Source organism: Halichoerus grypus, chromosome 1 (genome assembly GCF_964656455.1).
Source record: "Halichoerus grypus chromosome 1, mHalGry1.hap1.1, whole genome shotgun sequence".
NCBI classification, from domain to species: domain Eukaryota; kingdom Metazoa; phylum Chordata; class Mammalia; order Carnivora; family Phocidae; genus Halichoerus; species Halichoerus grypus.
In genome coordinates this window covers 195,872,852-195,892,123 of record NC_135712.1, presented here as the reverse complement: position 1 = coordinate 195,892,123, position 19,272 = coordinate 195,872,852, and the positions used below count along the sequence as shown (strand labels likewise).

Genomic DNA, 19,272 nt, shown 5'->3' with positions numbered 1-19,272 from the left:
TGTCTGGTGTCAGCCGTGTTAGCATCTGTTTGCTTAACCCTCCGTGTGGATCCTCCCGTCAGGCTGGGCAACAGATCGCAGCCTTTTGGGATTTGGGTCTAGATATTCCAAAGCATCACTTAAAATGAGCATATGAAAGGAGCATATGAAATCGATAGGGATCTGGGGTCCCGGAGAAGTCCTGCTGGACGCTACAGCCATGGGCACGGGGTTTCTGGAGGTAGTTCCAGGGCCTTCTCCCTCAGCTCCACTTTCCAGCTGTAGGTTCGCCATTCCAGCTGTGGGAGCCAGGATATTTCCCAAAGGCAGAGACGGCCCCTCCCCAGAAGCGGTGGTTTCAGGGAGCTAGCAACGGTGGCCCACCGGCTCCTCATGCTGAGACCTGGAATGATCCCTTCAGGGCTCCTTCCCTGGGCTTGCCCTTGGGGCCCAGTTAAAGTGCAGTGTCCCAGGGTGCAGGGAGGTGAACCTGTCTGTACCTTGGGGAGCCGCTGGCCCTCAGGTGAAGGTTGATGGGCCTCTCCTTTCCAAAGGTTTCTTCTTTTTCTCTGCTGGCTTTCCATCCAGTTCCCACTGCAACGGAGGCCCACGAGGAGCCAGATCAATCACACAAATGCTGAGCTCCAGGGCTGCCCCAGGCCCAGCGAACACAGAGCCCTCGGTGGGGGGCAGGGGCTGGCCAACAACGTTTCAGAGACCAAGCGCCGTCTGGAGCCTCCTGGGCTTCTCAAGGGAGAAGCTGCCAGACGGCTGGTCGCCTGAGCTGAGCAAAGCCTTCCTGAAGAGTGGAAAAGCAGTGAGCCCGAAGACCTCTTAGATTCCATCCAATTCTCAACTGTGCGTGTGACTCTGGGTCCCTCCAAGTGCCCAACTGTCCCTCCAGTGCCTGTTGAGCAGCGTCAGAAGTCCTATGTCGAGTTGTCCCTCCCACCAAACTCCAAGTAGTTGGGGATGAGGAGGCACCTAGAGGAAAGGGCTGGGGAAGCTCTGCAGGGCCCCGAGGAGCCACTGGACAACACCGGTTGGACAGCACTTCTGCCTCAGCCCCCGGTCACCCAGTGGTCAGCGACCATGGGCACTGAAAAGGACCACACGATCGAGATGTCCTGGGAGCCAGGAACCTGGTGGTCAGGCGGCAGGGCTGGGTGGCACAGCTCTGGAAGGGGTCTTCTCTCTGCTCCCGGGAGTCAGCAGTGGAGGCGGGTCCCAGTCGGCCTTGAGCTTGGTGCCAGCGGACAGCAAGGGTGCGTAAGGATTCCGGAGGCCTGGGGAGTATGCGCACCCCAGCCAGCCTGCCACATGGGTGGTGGCCCCTCGGTGGTTGCTTCATTCGGTCCAACGTCGTCTTGTCGACTCAGCAACTCTCCGTCATTGCTTCTGTGGCTCCTGCCACTTCCAACCACTTCTTCCTCATAGCTTCTGCTGCCTCATGGAGTCTTCTTTCTGCCTTATCGCTCTCTCTCTGATCCCAGTAGTCAACTCTCTCTATACAATTCATAGGCAGGTGCGGAGCTTTTAGCCAAGGCCATAGGACACCATAAATTAGCTGCCATGTGCTCAGGCAGCCTCCTCAACACCATTCAGTGGTGGCCCCATGGGAGGGTCACTGGGTCATTTTGCTCAGAAGCGCATGTGCCTGGCAGGCACAAGACCGCCACTCTGGAAGGTCTGGGGGCTGGCAGGGCCCTGGGGTGGCTCAGGAGAGGCCTGGGCTCTGCCTCTGAAGCTCCCATTGTCCCGGAAGCCAGAGCTCCAGCCTCCCTGGAGACTCTTAGGGGAATGACTCTCCAGGAGGTGAGGGCAGCTGAGTCCCTGGCCAGGCCCTTGGACCACAGGGATGAATATGTGACAGGGCCTGGCCCTCCAGGAGCTCAGAGTCCAGACGGACAATCGGACCCAACCGTGCAAGCCTCCATGAAAGGTAATGATGGAGCAGGCCCTCAGAGACTGGGAGCCTGGAGCAGGGCTGTCTGGGGTCAGCTAGGGGACAAAACAGGAAGGCTTCTGGAGGCAGGGCATAGGGCTGGCAGGAAGAGAGGTGTGAGATGCCGAGAAGGGGAGGGCATGCCAGTGGGAAAAGAGTAAGTTTGGAAAAGCAAGTTGGAGCCAGATCACAGAGAGGGCTGGAGCGCAGGACCTGGGCTTTGTCCCATCCCTGGGGTGCGAGAACCCAAGAAGGGTAACAGTGAGCAAGGGGTGCAGCGATGGAGTTCGGAGCCTCAGGGTGACGGGCCTGGCTTTGCGCCCTGGCTGCCTGGAGGAGCCTGGGGGGCTTCTGTCCGGGAGGCCAGCCCCGAGGCCTTGTCAGTGGTGCAGGTAACAGGCAACAGTGCCGAGACGCCATTGGCTTTCAGTGTGACTCTACACCCCGTGAGCCCACAGCCAGGGAGCCCCGGGCCTGTGTGCCAACACACAGCATCTGCTTTCCGTGGGAGCCTCCACGTCCCAACACTGTTGACAGTTGACAATCCTCATGGGCCCCCCTGGTACAGGCAGATCCAGGGCCTGTTACTCCACCCACACCCCAGCTTCCCGGGGAGCCACTCACCTCCTGCTCTTCCCGTCCTACACTGCAGGTCAATGACCCCACTTGGAAAACACCAGGCTCACCATATAAGGAGCGCAGGCCGGACCTGTGTGCGCAGCGATGGCATCTGCGTGGTGGCCCTGCCTCATCTTGGCCCTGCTCTCTAGCTTGGCGGCCTCTGGCTTCCCGAGAAGCCCCTCCCGGCCACTGGGGGTAAGTCTGTCCCCTCTTTGCCATCTGAGCCTGTCACATGGGCAGAAGCAACAGGACGGACCATCCTCTAAGTGGGGAGAGGAGGAGGCAGGAGTTTAGGCAGTGAGCTGCAGGGGACAGGGCTAGGTATGGGGCTCTTAAATCTCCCTTGGTCTCCGTTTCCCCACCTGTCAAATGGGCAGGCACCAGAAAGTGCTCACCTCACTGAGGGGCTGTGCAGGTCCACACCTGAGACAAGCGCAGAGGACTCCAAGACGGGCCGAGCTGAGCCTTGTGAAGTGCAGCAGTGGTGCGGGTGCCCTTGGGGGAGGCCTCAGGGGCTTGGGGTCCAGGAAAAGACAGCATGAGTCAGGGTATGTGGGGCAGGGAGAGAGCCGGTTTGGTTCTCCCAACCCTGCTCCCCTGGGAAACCTGGAGACCTGCCCTACTAGGGCCTCAGTTTCCCCATCTACTCAGAGCCCTTCCTACTCTGAAATGGCTCTGGGAGGGTCCTATGTCCAGAGGCCCCTCCAAGGGTATGTGTGCGGGGGATCCCTGCTGAACCCTGGCCTTAGCCCAGAGCCTGCTCCCAGGCCATAGTGGCCTTGGCCTGATTCCTGTGTTTATCTTTGTTTTTGCAGAAACGGAGCCTCCTGGAAGGGGTGAGAACTTTCACCAGGCATGGGGTGGGGTGTGGCAGGGCAGAATGGAGCTGGTTGCCCAATAGCAGAAGGGGTGGGCCATAATGAAAGGTCCCTCCCAGTTGGCAAACAGCTCCCAGCCCCCTGCCCTGGCAGACCCCATGTGACTCAAGACTCCTGGGAAAGAGTGCCACAGAAGCATGCTCTTGGACCTCTCTGGAAGCAGCACAGGACCGCTCTTCCACCAGCCCTGCCTCCCGTAGACACTTATCCAGCACTTCCTGGTACCAGCCCCTGTGCACAGGGCTGCGGACACACATCCTCATGACGCATCTTTATATCCTGCTTGACCCAGCTGTCTCCCTAGACCTTCCCTCAGTCCACCACCCCCACTGGAGAGAAGGTGTTGGGGACACGAAGGCCCTCCCCACACAGTCCCCTTGGCACGGGAAAAAAGTGCCTGTTTGGGGACAGAATCAAGCAATTGCCAAAGGAGAGGAGGAAGGCCGGGGTGTGTGTGAATGTGATTTCTTTCCAAGTGGAGGTGAGCAGGAAGAGCTCGGGCAGGTGCTCCGGGGCCAGAGACATGTTGTGTCTGGAGCACAGATGATGAGAGAGGCAGGACCTGCCTGGAGGATCTCAGAGCCATGGGGATGACTGTCCTGAGGGTGATGGGGAGCATGAGAGGGTTTAAGTGGGAGAAAGACAGGGTCAGACTTGGATTTGTATAAGACTTCCCCCGGCTACAGCTAGCTGCATGTACACAGATCCAGAATTAAGGGGGCAGAGCAAGTGCCCTCCGTCTCCCTGTCCCACTTCCCCCTCCTCCCCCTCCTCCGTTTAAGTGGGAGACAGACAGGGACAGGGTCAGACTTGACTCTCCCTCCCCCCCTTCCCCCTCCTCCTCCCCTCTCCTCTTGTTCTTGGCGCCAACACATGCAATACCACCCAGCATGGAGTTCCTTCTCATGGTGCAAAACCCCTCCCTGAGGGGCTTCTTGGTGCTGAGCTCCAAGGCAGGCTGAGCTAAGGAGATTGTGGGGCCAGGGAACAGGGAGCGACAAAGGCGGAGCCAGACAAGGCCCCTGCCGGCCAAGGAGCCCCTGGTCTCTGAGGGGGAGAGAGGGGTTCAGAAAGGCCAGAGCATTCCAGAACCAGGGTGGCCAACTGAATGTGAAGATGGAGGATGCCACCCAGGCTTCAGACACAGTGGCTGGGAAACTGGAGGGGCCACTTACCAAGCAGGGGCTCTGGGCTCTGCAGGGGGAGCCTGGAAGGAGCAGTCAGGCTGAAGGTTGGTTTCCCAGAGGCCGATCACTGTCCCCTCCTGCAGGTCGTCAATGGCATCGAGGTCTACAGTACCAAGATCAGCTGCAAGGTGACCTCCCGCTTTGCTCACAATGTCGTCACCACCAGAGCTGTCAACCGCGCCGACACCGCCAAGGAGGTGTCCTTTGATGTGGAGCTGCCCAAGACGGCCTTCATCACCAACTTCACCTTGTGGGTGTCGCCATGGCTGCTGGCTCCAGGCTGGGGGGTGGCGGTGGGGGTCTGGCTCAGCATGAGCCCCCAACTCTCTTTCCTTGCAGGACCATCGACGGTGTTACCTACCCCGGGAATGTCAAGGAGAAGGAAGTTGCCAAGAAGCAGTATGAAAAGGCTGTGTCCCAGGGCAAGACAGCTGGCTTGGTCAAGTAAGCGCCACCCCCCCCCCCCCCCCCCCCGCTCCCCCGGGCTTGGGAGAGTGTGTGGGCTGCAAGGGCTCTCAGAGATGAGACAACAATAGCCAATGTTATCAGTACTATTATTATTCCATGATGATAGCAAAATGTGCCTGTAATGCTTACGGCTTTATAGAGGGGAGGGTCTCTCCCATGGGGCTGGATGTGAGCCAGGGCCCAGGAAGGGCGGGCTGGTACAGTCTGCAGGGCGGTCTGGCACCCCATTCAGGGCCTCCGGGAGGAAGCTGGAGAAATTCACCGTCTCCGTCAACGTGGCTGCGGGCAGCAAGGTCACCTTCGAGCTAACCTACGAGGAGCTGCTGAAGAGGCACAAGGGCAAATACGAGATGTACCTTAAGGTCCAGCCCAAGCAACTGGTCAAGCACTTTGAGGTAATCAACCACCCCTGCAACCCCTGCTGAAAGTGCAGGGGTGAACGTGCAGGGGTGCGGGTGCGGGCAGGGGGCGGTTGTTTCAGGGAAGGGCCCAGGGGCAGAGCCCCGATCAGGGTCGAGAACGCAGAGGTCCAGCCCCACCACCGCTGAGGAGCATCCGAGCTGAAAGCCAAAGGAAACACGTTAGTGGTGGAACTCAGGGTAGTGGATGCCAGGTGGTGGGAGAGTCTTGGGGTCACCGACCTGTCTACAAGCCTTTGAGGTCATTTTCTTGGTGGGAGACATGAGGCTTAGCCATCAAGAGTTATCGGGAGGCTGTCCCTGCACTCTCGCTGACCCTCTCCATCCCCTTGGCCTTGTCCTGGAGGCTGGCCTCTGCATTGTCGCAGGGTGACCCCTCCCTACCCTTGCCCATTCCAGATCGAGGCAGACATCTACGAGCCCCAGGGCATCAGCGCGCTGGATGCTGAGGCCTCGTTCATCACCAACGACCTCCTGGGCAGCGCCCTCACCAAGTCCTTCTCAGGGAAAAAGGTGGTGTTCTCAGGCCTTGGGGTGGGGCAGGGGCAGGAACCCGGGCACTAAAGGGACAAGTGTGAACCCCAGGGCTTGGCTGAGAAGGGGAGGGGGAAATAACCACAGCCATCCTTTCTCCCTGGCCACCCAGCTCGGGAATGAGAGTGCTGGAGGCCAGGGCTAGTGCTGCCGATGATCTGGGGTCCCAGCTGCCCTGGGCGGGGGTGGGACAGGGGAATTATTTATAAGGCCTGGTCTCATTCTACCTTGGGAAGTGGGCAGGGCAGGTTATTGTCCATTTTACAGATAAGGACACTGAGGCCAGAGGGAGTCCTTTAGATCTGCCAACTCCACCCTGAAGAGTGACGGTGAAAGGGAATCTCTTGGTGCTGATGTTTGGCTCTGGTTCCCAAGGCTCCCAGCCATTCCAGGGGCCTTGTTCATCCTAGGCAGTGAATGAATAATGTTACATGAATAGCAAACCTTAGTCGTTCAGGAATTCCCGGTCAAAACCCGAGGAGCACCCGCTCAGAGGGCTGGTGGCTTCTGAAGGGCAGTGCGTTTGCCCTGGGCCCCACGTCCTCTCCCCGAGGTGCTCAGGAAGGCCAGGGCCTGCCAGGTGGCAGCTGGACTGCCCAGGCGCCCACCCGCGGGCTCCTCCTGTGGGGGCTTTGCCTCCCTCCGCAGGGCAGAGCACAGTCGACAGGCCCTGGCCGAGCTGAGTGAGGCCCTCCGTCACCTCCCCCAGGGCCACGTGTCCTTCAAGCCCAGCATGGACCAACAGCGCTCGTGCCCAACCTGCACAGACTCCCTCCTCAACGGGAATTTTATCATCACCTACGACGTGAACAGGGAGTCCCCGGCCAACGTACAGGTAGCTGCCCAGGAGCTCTGCTGGCCTGGTCGATCCTCCGGCGCCCTGATGCGGTGGGGGCTGGCACAGAAGGGGCTGCCGCTGCATCTCGTGCCCAGACCCTTGGTCCTCAGCCCAAGGCCGAGTTTCCTGCACGGCCTGGGGATGACAGACCCTCCAGAGCCTTCGTGTGGCACCCCATGGTGGGTGGGAAAGAACAGTTGTTTTCAGGAGCTGGTGAATGTCTGGATTCTATGTGCAAGAGTCGCCAAAGGCATGTTGCCTCCAGTCTCTCTCTCCCCTTCCCAGATAGCCAATGGCTACTTTGTGCACTTCTTTGCACCTCAAGGCCTTCCAGTGGTGCCTAAGAGCGTGGTCTTCGTGATTGACATCAGCGGCTCCATGCACGGTCGGAAAATGGAGCAGGTACTCTCCTCACTGCGGGTGGGGGAGGGGGGAGAGAGATTTATTCCTAAGTGGACAAAGCGGACATTTCCAGTGAAAGAGAAAGAAGGGGACAGATAGGATTTAAAAAAAGGGCACAGAGCATCCGCCCCCTTTTGTTGCAGAAAGGACAGGCCCCAAAGCCAGCCGGGCTGGGAGGACAGACGGCTGGCTCTCTGCTGCTCCCTCCCAGCCCCTCGTCTGCTGGTCTGTCTCTTTCCCAGACAAAGGATGCCCTCCTCAAGATCCTGGATGATATGAAAGAGTTGGACTACCTGAATTTCATTCTGTTCAGTGGGGATGTGACCACCTGGAAAGACGACTTAGTTCAAGCCACTCCTGAGAACATCCAGGAGGCCAGGATATTTGTGAAGAATATTCATGATCAAGGAAGTAAGAACGGAGGGAAGAGCAGACGCAGCTTACCGCTCCCCTTGGCCTGAGCAATCTGCCTTCTTCGTGCCTTGGGGCAGAGACGCTGCTGGTCTAAGCCCTGCAGACCCTAGCTGGGGGTAGCGGCGGGATTGGGGGAGCGGGTCTCAGGCTTGATATTGGGGTGTCTTCTTTGTGGGCTTGGGGAACCCACTCTTCCTTTCTCTAACCCATGATGCTGGCATCCTCGACGCCTGGGGAAGCCCAGCAAGATAATGCCACAGACAGCCCTCATCCTGGGCTGTTTCTTAGAGAGAGTGATAAGTGACGTCACTACGGCTCCCTTCTCCTCCCAGTGAGCGGGCCTGCCAGTCCGTCTGACAGTTTTCCAAACTGCTTTCACAGCCACCTTCTGGCAGCCCCACGAGGCTTGTCCTTTTGTCCCCATTGAAAGAGTAAGTCATTCATCCATCACTCACTAAGTCGCTCGGTCAGTATCTACTGAGTACCACCATGCATTGGCCAACAGGGTCCTTGGGCCCAAGAGCAGGGCCTGCTGTCCTGACCTCCTCCACCCTGTACCCTGAGGACAGCCTCTCACGGTGCTGTCTGTCTGTCTGCGTGCCAGTGACCAACATCAACGATGGGCTGATGAGGGCCATCAACATGCTGAACAAGGCCCGGGAGGAACACAGAGTCCCAGAGAGGAGCACCTCCACTGTCATCATGCTGACCGACGGGGATGCCAACGTTGGTGAGGCAGGCCGGTGTGGCTCTCCTCTCCTGGCTTTCAGGCCCAGGAGCGGGCGTGCTGCGAGATCGCGGGTGGCTCTCCCAATGGCCTGTGAGCCCTTCAAGGGCAGGGCCCTGTCTCCCCATGCCAAGGACTACCCCCTGCCCCCACATGGGCTCGGGGCCACGACTCCACCAGCTCTGCGTGTGTAGGAGTCTGATACCTCCAGACAGAGCTGATCCAGCTCGTTGCTGGCCTGTGGCTGGAGTGTGAACAACCCCTTTCTCCTGTAGGGGAAAGCAGACCCGAAAAAATCCAAGAGAACGTACGCAATGCCATTGGGGGCAAGTTCCCCTTGTATAACCTGGGCTTTGGCAACAATCTGAATTATAACTTCCTGGAGAGCATGGCTCTGGAGAACCACGGGCTGGCCCGGCGCATTTATGAGGATTCGGATGCCAACCTGCAGTTGCAGGTACGCCTCATCTGGCATACCTCCTGGAACGGGGAGCTCAGGCAGCTGTTCCGCCAAGCGACACATGCCTCCTCTTGGGCTCACATGGGCCTCTGGCTACCTCTTAGCCATCAGTGGTGGTTGATCTGTCCTTGGGCTACACAGAACAGCCCTGCTTCCTCTGCAGGATTGCCAGACCAAATACAGGGTCGAATGTGAATTCTGATAAGCAGGGAACAATGCTTTAGTGTAAGCCGTGTCCTCAGTGTGGCCCGGCGGCGCTGTGTTTGTTCGCTCGGCAGCCGTAACAAGGTACCACCGGCTGGGGGGCTCCCAACACAGAAACGGACCGCCTCCCCGTTCTGGAGGCTACCAATCTGAGGTCCAGGTGTGGGCAGGGCTGCACCCCTCCGAGGGCTGTGGGAGCAGGGTCTGTTCCAGGCGTCTCTCCCTGGCTCGTAGATGGCCACCTTCTCCCTGTCTCTCCGCATCATCTGCCCCGCGTGCGTGCCTGTCTCTGGGTCCAAATTGCTCCCTTTTCAGCAGGACACTAGATATATTGATTGGGACCCACCCCAAAGGCCCCATTTTAACTTGATTACCTCTGTAACGACCCTAATCCCCCAAAAGGTCACATTTGCGGGTATGCAAACTGAAGGGCATGGTCAGGGCCACAAGAAGTGGGGCCCAGGAGCCAGGACTGGCCCAGCCTGGGGGCCTCGATGCCTGGGGGAGGCAGCAGGGGGCACCTGCCCACCTCATCCCCTCCATGTCTGCCCTGTGAACTGAGATGGCCAGGTCCCCCTTCTGGACTCCAGGGCTTCTACGAGGAGGTGGCCAACCCGCTGCTGACAAGCGTGGAGCTGGAGTACCCTGAGAACGCCATCCAGGACCTCACCCAGAACGCTTACCAGCACTTCTACGATGGCTCTGAGATCGTGGTGGCTGGGCGCCTGCTGGATGAGGACATGAACAACTTTAAGGCGGATGTAAAGGGCCACGGGGTGAGCTGGGCCAGGGCCGGGATGTGTGCTGTGGACGGGGGATCAGCACCAGTGGGGCTCCGGCCTCCTGGCTGATGGTCCAGCAGTGGTGGCCCTCGGACTGGGCCCACCTAGTCCAGGCCTCCAGCCCTCAAGCCTCTTCTCGCCCCCACCTCAGGCCACCAATGATCTGACCTTCACAGAGGAGGTGGACATGAAAGAAATGGAAAAGGCTCTGAAGGAGCAGGACTACATTTTTGGGAACTACATCGAGCGGCTCTGGGCCTACCTCACCATTGAGCAGCTGCTGGAGAAACGGTGATGCTGGCGACCCCTCCCAGAGCCAGGCCCCACACCTGCGCCCCTGACCCCGCCCCCCCACCTACCTGTGCTTGCCCCTGTGCTGACCATGCTCTGGGGGAGCCCAAGAGGAAGAAGACTCAGCCACACCGCGGGCTGTGCCCCTCCACGTGTGCTCCCTCTGCCTTCCCCTCTTCTCAGCCCAGCCCCCACGGAATGGTTTTCCAGGGGCAGAGCCCGGCCTGACATGTGGGGCTCAAGCAGGAGCCTGGGAGCGCCCCGAGGGCAGGGGCGGGCCTCAGCACCTTGTAGCCCACACCCAGCATGGACCCACAGGGATGGTGAGGCTGAACACGACTGAAGGCTGGGACCCTTGCCCCCAGCCCCCAGAAGGCAGAGCTTGGGTCCATTTGAGAGCCCCGTGTCAGCCTTCCTTTGGGTGGGATAAGCCAATAAGGCCCCTGGAGTGGGGGCTGGCACACACTGAGTGCTCAGCACATGGATGCTGGCATGAGTGATTGCTGTGACGTCATTTCAAGCCTCTTATATCTTATAGTGGGGAAACTGAGGCCCAGCCTCAGACACAGGCTGTCCATCTGTCCCAGGGAGCTGGTGAACCAGTCTTTTCTGAGCACTAGTGGGTTCTACCCTGGGAAAAAGCAGTCCCGGGCTGCCTCTGGGGTTCTTGGCCTGGTTCTGGGAGTCAGAGCAGAGGAGGTCAGGCAGGGAACTGTTCTCCAGCTGACACTGCTGCCCCTCCCCCCAGCAAGAACGCCCATGGTGAGGAGAAGGAGAACCTCACAGCCCAGGCCCTGGACCTGTCCCTCAAGTACCACTTTGTGACTCCGCTGACCTCCATGGTGGTGACCAAGCCTGAGGACAATGAGGACCAGACAGCCATCGCTGACAAGCCTGGAGAAGGTGGGCATGGAGAGTGGAGGCTAGAACTCGAACCCCTTGGGGGCCCAGAAGAGGAACGAGCCAGGCTGGCGAGACCCAGACTTGCTGAAGTGGGGCAGGTCCATGGGGCATAGAAGGAAATTTGGCCGAGGGTTGGGGAGGGGGATGTGGAGGGAGTGAAGCTATCAGCATGGACAGTGGGGTGGGGGGTGAACAGGAGCCTCTGGATCGCTAGAAGGATATGAGTCAAGGGACTTCTTGCCTGGGGTCATTTCAAGGAAAGGGACTTTGGCTGCAGCATGGAAATGTTTATTTAGACAGGAAGAGGCACTTCTAGCTTGAAAGTTAGGCTCAGAACATGTGCCTGGGGATTGTGCGAGAAAGGCCTCGAGTGCTGGAGGCTTGACAAGCCTGCTCAACCAGGCTCCAAGAGGGGACTCCTAAGTGTCCCGGTACCTGGGCGTGGGGATGTGGGGTTGGCAGGGGCAGGCAGAGGAGGCAAAGAGCGGGGCCAGGCCAGGCCCCTGGCCTCTAGGAGCTCCTGGCTCCAGGGTTTATACCACTGGGGTTGGGGAGGAGCTGTCTGCTGGGAGGCCCACAGCCTGGGGCCGGGTGGACAGGCAGCAAGTTGGTAGGAGTGGGACCGACACCAGGAGTCTGTGGATCCTAACACCTTTCTCCTCCTCTTCCCTCGCAGGGCCTGTGGACACAGAAGGTGAGCTTCGGCCAGCAGTGGGACGGGGGTCCCAGGAGGGGGACAAGAGAGAACCAGGGAGGCCTTTCCAAGTGCCCAGCCCAGGGAGGGGCCCTTAGGACACCTGCACTCAGGTCCCAGCACTGCTGCCAACTCAGGAGCCACCTTGGTCTGGGCTCTGCCTTCTCTGAGCCTCATCAGGTCCTCGTCAGCTGTTCGGAGGTGGCTTCCCCTGAATAAGGAGGGACAATCAGTATGAGAGCCTTCTGTGACCTGCAAAAATTAGCAAATTCTCACGCCAGGCACTGACACTCCATTAATTCCACAGCGACCCTCTAAAGGAGTCCTCTCATGGTGCCCATTTTATAGTGAGGAAACTGAGGCACGGAGAGCCTAAGTCTCTTTGTTGGAGGACTTAGTCAGCAGGCGGCCAAGCTGAGACTTCAGACCAGGCCCCTCCCTGGGATTCATAGCACTTTGCCCCTCTCTCGTTATCAAATCGCATCCTTGTCCCCAATGAGCCCCCTCCCCCACCAGGCAGGGCCTCCCAGCCCCCACCTGCCTGCTCAGCCTCCATCAACAGACTGTGCAATCCGAGCAGCGCATCTGGCCTGGCTCCCTGCTCTCCCCGTAGCGCGGGGCTGTCAGATGCAGTCACCGGGGTGCACACTTGTGTGTATGAGTATGTGTGTGTGGGGGGGGTTCACTACCAAGGACAACAGACAGCTGTGAACTTCTGGGGAGAGGGAGTTCAGGGGTGTGGGATGGTGTCGCTGTGAACATTATTCATGACAGAGAAGCAGACAGTCTCGTGGCTTGCATTTTAGACACAATTTTAGTCACAATGCCCTGCCCCTGGCAGAGAAATTACAGTCATATTACCACCCGTTCTCGAAAGGAGTTCCCTGGGCATGCTCCCATTTCTAAAGCCTAACTTAGGAGTCCCATCCCAAGCCTCCATCTGTCAGGGTTGGGGCTCCACTGGAGACTGGTGACCCCAGGACAGGCAGAAGGCACGGGGCTGGGGGAGAGAGAACCCTCTGACCCCGCTCACGACTGCCCTTTGGCTTCTTTTCTCAGCTGCGCGCTCCATGGCTTACCTGAGTGAGTACAGGCCCGCGGCCACACCCCCTGCCCGGGAGGCACTGCCCAGAGACTGGTCCTGTGCCACGTTCCCTTCTGGAGTCTTCCTGAGTCTCCTCTCTGGAACAGACAGATGGTTGGGGTCCTGAGGAGATGGGGGTGGTTTGAGAGCCTGGGGAAGCAGAAAGGGGAGGGGCACGAACCCAACTCTGGCTGGGGGTCCTGGTGCCTCCCTTGGCCTGCTTGTTTAGCTCAGCCTTTCTCTCTCTCTCTCTCTCTCCCTGCGTCCACAGCCAGCTACCAGCCTCCTCAGACACCCTACTACTACGGTGAGTGCCCCCCGCTCCTCCTGGGGTGAGACCCAGGCCCCAGGGGCCAGCGCATCCTGTTAGGAGTCTTCCCAATGGGGCCAAGAGGGGAGGGGAGGCTCCCCCTGGAACGGTGAGCCAGCCCTTTCTCTGATGTGCCTTTAGTGGATGGGGACCCCCACTTCATCATCCAAGTCCCGCAGAAAGACGATGCCATCTGCTTCAACATCGATGAAGAACCGGGCACGGTGCTGCGCCTCATTCAGGACCCCGTCACAGGTCGGGGCTGCGGGCTGGGGCCGGGGCCAGCTCCTCACTGTGCCCAGAATGCATCATCTTCATGTGTAGCTCACACCCTGAGGGGGCTGTCTAGAGCCACAGGCTCACCAAGGACCCCAGTGGTGTTGGAGAGATGGTTAGGGTTGAGGGTGGCCCGGGTGCAGCCTGTGTCTGGGACATAGTTTTTCTCTGAACACCACTCCCTGGTCCAGACAAGGGGCAGGCCTGCAGCGTGGGCCCTCAGCCGCCAGCGTGACCCAGGAGTGTCTAGGACCAGAGAGGGTTGCCTCTGACTTCCTGGTCTTGCTTTGGGGACCCCACACTGCCACTCAGCAAGGCTGGCTGGAGGAGAAGGCACATCCTAAAGACCAACCCAGACTCAGAAGGTCTCGCTGGCCCCTCACTGCCCCATCCCTCTGGCAGGCCTCACAGTTAACGGGCAGATCATCGGCGAGAAGGGAGGCAACTCTGACTCCAAGACCAGAAAGACTTACTTTGGCAAACTGGGCATTGCCAATGCTCACATGGACTTCCGGATAGAGGTGACGCCGGAGAAGATCATCCTGGGGAACGGAGCCGCACAGAGCACCCTCAGCTGGCTGGACACTGTCACAATCACACAGGATGGGTAAGGCCCGCTACCGGGTCTCTGAGGAGCACTTCAGGCCGAAGGCCTGAGGAGCCTTTGAGGGATGTGGACACATCCCAGGACAGAAGATCCACAGGGGTCATGGGAGAGACCGGTAGGCCTCAGAGTTCAGCCCCTGCCCAGGGAAGGGCGACCACGCAGCCCCAGCCAGCATTGCCAGCTGGCCGGTTCACAGGACTGATCTTGGGGGAAGGGCTGCCTGGACATAAGCATTAGTTGGACCTACAATCTGATAACACACTAATCCCCATTTTCACCTTCTCTGGCTGAGCTTGTTAACTTGAACCTTCTCAGACTGCTCAGCCTCTCCTGTGTCCTCAAGCCACCCGGAGCCTAGTGGTAGGACAGGGGCAGTCACTCCTGAGGAAGCTCTGAGAGGGGGCAGAACCTACCCCAGGTCACACAGGAAGCCAGTGGTTGAGCTGAGGCTCGATCCCAGGTCTCCAGACTCCCAGGACAGCCCTGTTTCTGCTTACAGTGGAACAAGGATCCACCCAGTAGAGCACATAGTCAACACGCATGAGGCATCTTCTCTCCAACACCTCTGAGATAGTTCCAGAGTCCGTGTGTTCTTAGGTGCCATGTACGGAGAAGGCCCTCCCACAATGCCCTGGATTCGAATGCCCCGTATCATGGCCGCCACCTGCTGACGTCCTCTTCTCTCCTAGGCTGTCTGTGACAATCAACAGGAAGAAGAACATGGTGGTCTCCTTTGGAGATGGGGTTACTTTTGTGGTCGTCCTGCACCAGGTGTGGAAGAAGCATCCTGTCCATCAGGACTTTCTGGGCTTCTATGTGGTGGACAGTCACCGGATGTCGGCACAGACACATGGGCTGCTGGGTATGGAATGTTCAAGCTTCACATTGTTCAGGACACATGGCAGAGGGGGGAAGCCACATGAAAGATTGTCCCAGTCACTGCGGACCCAGCATGCAACACCCAGTCAGCCTTTGCATCAACCCCGAAAGGCCAGTGGCCGTGGGACCTCTGGTGATGGCCGGGGATGGTAGCATGCAGGGGCTGACAGCATGAATGGTTTTTGTTCCCAGGACAATTCTTCCATCCCTTTGACTTTAAAGTGTCTGACATCCACCGAGGCTCTGACCCCACAAAGCCAGATGCCACCATGGTGGTGAAGAACCATCGACTGACGGTCACCAGGTGAGGGCACTCCACTGGCATCCTGCCCCTGCCCAGTAACAAGACAGGAGGAGAGAGCCCTCTCCTTCCACGCACATTGGCCCGGCAGGCTCTTGTCTCCTATGGGGTACCTACCCTTGTTTCCCTCCGGGGTCCTGGGCCCCCTCTAGGCCCCTCCTAATCAGGAAAAGGCCAAACTCAGCCCCCTAGAAGGAGTTAATCATTTGATCTCTTTCTTGTCCAAAGAGTTCTAGACTCTTAGAATTAGCAACTTCACACCCTTTTCCTGCCTTAAGTCCACGAGCCTAGCAGCTGTCTGGTCCACCCTGTGTGTCACAGTGTCTCTTTCCTTTTTCCCAGGGGCTCCCAGAAAGACTACAGGAAGGATGTCAGCTTCGGCACCAAGGTCGCCTGCTGGTTTGTCCACAACAACGGGGAAGGGTTGATTGACGGTGTCCACAGTGACTACATTATCCCCGAGCTGTTCTGAGTAGACATGCCCACTCCTGCCGAGACGGCTGGCCCAGCTCGCCTGGCATCTGGAACGGGCCCAGAGCAGGGCCTGCGGGAGGGCTGTGACAATAAAGCCCAAGGGGACACTGCCACCAGCCTCTGCATGCCTCTATGAGCCCCTGCTCCAGGGAACAGGCTGTTGGGCCCTGAGGTAGCTCCAAGGAGGGGTTGGCTGCTAGGAAAGTAACTCTCTGGGCTTCCGCTCCGATGCTGGTGAAAGACAGGGTTGGTTGGGGTGGCACTTTGGGGAACCAAATGTATGATGGTTTGGGAAGGAAAAAGCCAAGAATTGACTCTGGTGCGAAGGGGTTCTGAGAAGTCGAGAAGGGTTGAATGCATTCCAGAGTCCAGGGGGGTCGTAAGAAAAGTCAGGGGTCATGGCTCAGTGCTCCTATCAGGCCCACAGGCCTGAAGATCTTTCTGTGATGCAGAAGCAGAGTGCTCTGGAGCAGACCTAGCCTGCAGCTCATTATGGATGTCATTCATCCCTCCATCTTCCCATTAGCTGGCCAGCCACCCCCCTCACCCATCCCCTAGCCAGCCACCCCCCACCACCCACTAGCCAGCCCCCATCCACTAGCCAGCCCCCACCCACTAACCAGCCCCCATCCACTAGCTACCCACCCCCCCCCACCATCCACTAGCCAACCCCCATCCACTAGCCAGCCAGCCAGCCAGCAGATAAACCAAACATTCTGATTCTGGGCCAGAATCTGGGGGCACACAGCTTAGTAACCCAGTTCCTCTTTGCATGGGTGCCCCAAGTTTGCTAGCAGCTAGGCTGGGAATCCTTTTGATCCTTCAATCACAACTCATGGTGACCACCAGCTCCACCCCCACAATAAGTCCTGCGTGGGGTTGGGGGTCAGACAGAGATTCCCGGAGGAGGGGCTCTGAGGGCTCTCAGCCTGGACAACCCTCTCCCATCAGGACAACTGCAACACCCCTTCCTGGGTCTCCCTGTTTCCACAGAGGGATTCTGTAGAGCAGAACTGACCGTCAGTCCCTGCCTAAAACCCTCTAAATAACACCTCCCACCCACTGATCTTGGAACAAAGGCCAAAATCCTACCTATGGCCTCTCTCGCTTCACCAACCCCACACACCAGGTGTTTCCCCTCACTTTCAGGGTTCCAGACACACGGACTGCTCCCAGTTCTGCAAACCTAACCCCTCCCGCCCCAGATCCTTTGGCTCTGCTGTTGCCTCTGCCTGTGGGGCTCTGGGTGGGCTGTGCAGAGGGCACCCGCTGAAGGAAGCTGTGGGCAGCTTGGATGGCAGAGCAGGGCCACAACGTCCTGGAAGAGGTTGGGGTTAGATTGAGAATGGCAACGAATGCCAGTGGAGGGTGGATCTGGCGATGGGTCACCAGGAAATTCCCCTACCTCCCAGTCCAGGGGCCCGTCTGCCTGAGCCAGAACAGGGTTTCCCAGGACCTGGGGGCCTGGAAGAGGGCCCTGGGGAGGCCGGTCCAGGAGAATACATAAGGCCCTGCCACCCATTCAGTCCCGGGTTGACTGAGGAACCACGGAACTTTAAACCAGTCAGTTTTCACATCTGTAAAATGGGGAGAAAGATCTTGCCAGAGGGTGTGAAGACATCATCAGCATTATGGTTTCTGATCCTCCTGAGGCGCCTGTCTTTGTCCTGTCCCCCCAGGTAGCCCCCAAGCCCAGTGAGTTGGGAGAAAGGCAGGAGGAGGTCCCCAGGCAAGATTCTGCCCCTTCCCCCCAATACACAGTCAGGGAGACCCTCCACGCAGGCAAAAACCTGGTGGGCTGTGTCCTCTCCCAGTCCCACGTCATCCTGGCTGTGCCTGCCCCTGCTTACGGCCTCCGATGCCTCCCCCAGCTTTCCAGAGAGAAGCCACACTCCCTGGCAAGGTGCACACAGCCGGGGCTGGCCTCGTCCGGCTTTTCCACCTCTCCAGCGTCCACTTCCGCCTCACCCCGTGGCACCGCTTTCCTCCACTTCCCCTGAATTCAATGCGCAGCGTTCTGGCTCTAGGCCTGGTGTCCTTGCCCTCCATTTCCACTGGGCTCACTTCTCTTTATTCTTCAAAATGCAACCCCAACCATGCCACTTCCAGGAAGCCTTCCCTGATATTCCCCAGGTTGGACAAAATGTCTCCCCCTGGGCTCTTTGTTCTCTGGGTGGCAGCTGTCGCAGTAGGCACCGTGTCTCCCATGGTACCCAATGTACCTGCGGCACCCGGCCCAGGGCCTGGCCTAAGTGAGTAGCTGGAAAGCACTCAGGGAACAAAACAGTGAAGGGCACGGAGCTCCTTTCAACTGTTCTCAGAGAACACCTGCTCTGTAAGTGCTCTGGGCCAGAAAGTCACCCATGACCCCCCTGCTGGGGTGCCAGTTCCACAGCCCAGCCCAGGCGATGGGGTCCCAGGGGGGGGTTTGGGGTGGGCAGGCATCTTGTCCCCAGATGGTAGCACTAGCCCCCCAGCAAGTCCGGCAGAGCCCCTGAGGCTGCTCCCTTGTCTCAAGGAGCTCTGGTCTGAGCCCTTCTGAGCAGCCCCCACAAGGCGACTCAGCCCGTGACCCCCGCCTGCCAACCACGCTGGATGGGGAGGCATCAGGGCGATGGAGTGTCCCCTGCTGCTGGAGACCCCTCCCACTGGCTTCTCCTCTGACCCTTCTAGAAAGAGTCACTCTGCAAACATTCTGTAAAGCCCTAGAGCCGAGAAAAGAATGTTTCCCTGGTGATCTAGTTTGCTCCCTCCCAGCAAGCCGACGAGCTCATTTCCTGCTTTACCCTGGCCGCCAGGATGCCCGGAGCACACCCTCGGTGCCATGATTCCCTGCCTGGCCCTGGCACCTCTGATCCAGCTCTCTCCCCTGCTTGCCTCTTCTCTTTGATCTCATCCTTCTGGTTTTTGTTTTGTTCTCTTGATGCTTTTTATTTGTAAGCCAAAGACGTGTGTCATTTTTAAAGAAGTAGGTAGAGTAATTGTAAATGGTTTCTTAGGTATGCTTTGCCTACGCAGGGATTGGGTGCCCTCTCTGGGGTGCTTAACCCTGGAGCATGGATGGCAGAGCACAGCCCTGGCAGCCCAGGATCCGGGAGCACCCCCGTGGGACTGGAGGCTCCTGGGGACAGACCCTGGCTCCCTTCCTGGGGCCGGAGCCTCACCTCTGTATCCTCTCTGCCTGGACTAGCCTTTCGACAAGGCAGTGAGCAGACAGGCCTGAGCCTGAGCACAGGTGTGGAAATCAGACTGTGTCATGTAAACCCCATCACCAAGGGGTCGCAGAGCTTGCTGAGGACCTCGGGGAGTCGGTCTGTAAAGAACTTCTGCCCAGTTTGTGCCCACCCGGGGACATTTGTTTCTAACAAGAACTTCTACCCAGTTCATGGGTCTTTTTTTTAGTTGAAACTGGTTTCCACGGACTGAGTGACCATAAAGCAGACCAAACCTTTGCTCCCAGAGTATGTTCTCCTGTCCTAGACCCCCAGCTGCAAGCTAGAGCAATGTTTTATTTTATTTTATTATTTTTTTTCTCTTATTTATACTTATTTAAACTCAACTAGCCAACATATGGTACCCGTTAGTTTTTGACGTC

General features: G+C 58.5%; 1 protein-coding gene across 1 annotated transcript; it reads left to right on the top strand.

Moving 5' to 3' along the window:
* Nucleotides 1-2,632: 2,632 nt before the first annotated feature.
* On the top strand, nucleotides 2,633-15,790 carry ITIH3 (inter-alpha-trypsin inhibitor heavy chain 3). Its single transcript, XM_036102578.2, has 22 exons — nucleotides 2,633-2,740; nucleotides 3,361-3,381; nucleotides 4,694-4,860; nucleotides 4,950-5,054; nucleotides 5,311-5,473; nucleotides 5,897-6,010; nucleotides 6,741-6,866; nucleotides 7,155-7,271; nucleotides 7,514-7,682; nucleotides 8,290-8,415; nucleotides 8,688-8,869; nucleotides 9,667-9,852; nucleotides 10,010-10,149; nucleotides 10,898-11,052; nucleotides 11,729-11,746; nucleotides 12,806-12,829; nucleotides 13,102-13,137; nucleotides 13,282-13,395; nucleotides 13,819-14,023; nucleotides 14,713-14,885; nucleotides 15,095-15,206; nucleotides 15,546-15,790. The coding sequence occupies exons 1-22, from the start codon at nucleotides 2,648-2,650 to the stop codon at nucleotides 15,673-15,675; spliced, it is 2,676 nt and encodes an 891-aa protein (XP_035958471.1). The 5' UTR covers nucleotides 2,633-2,647; the 3' UTR covers nucleotides 15,676-15,790.
* Nucleotides 15,791-19,272: the final 3,482 nt, after the last annotated feature.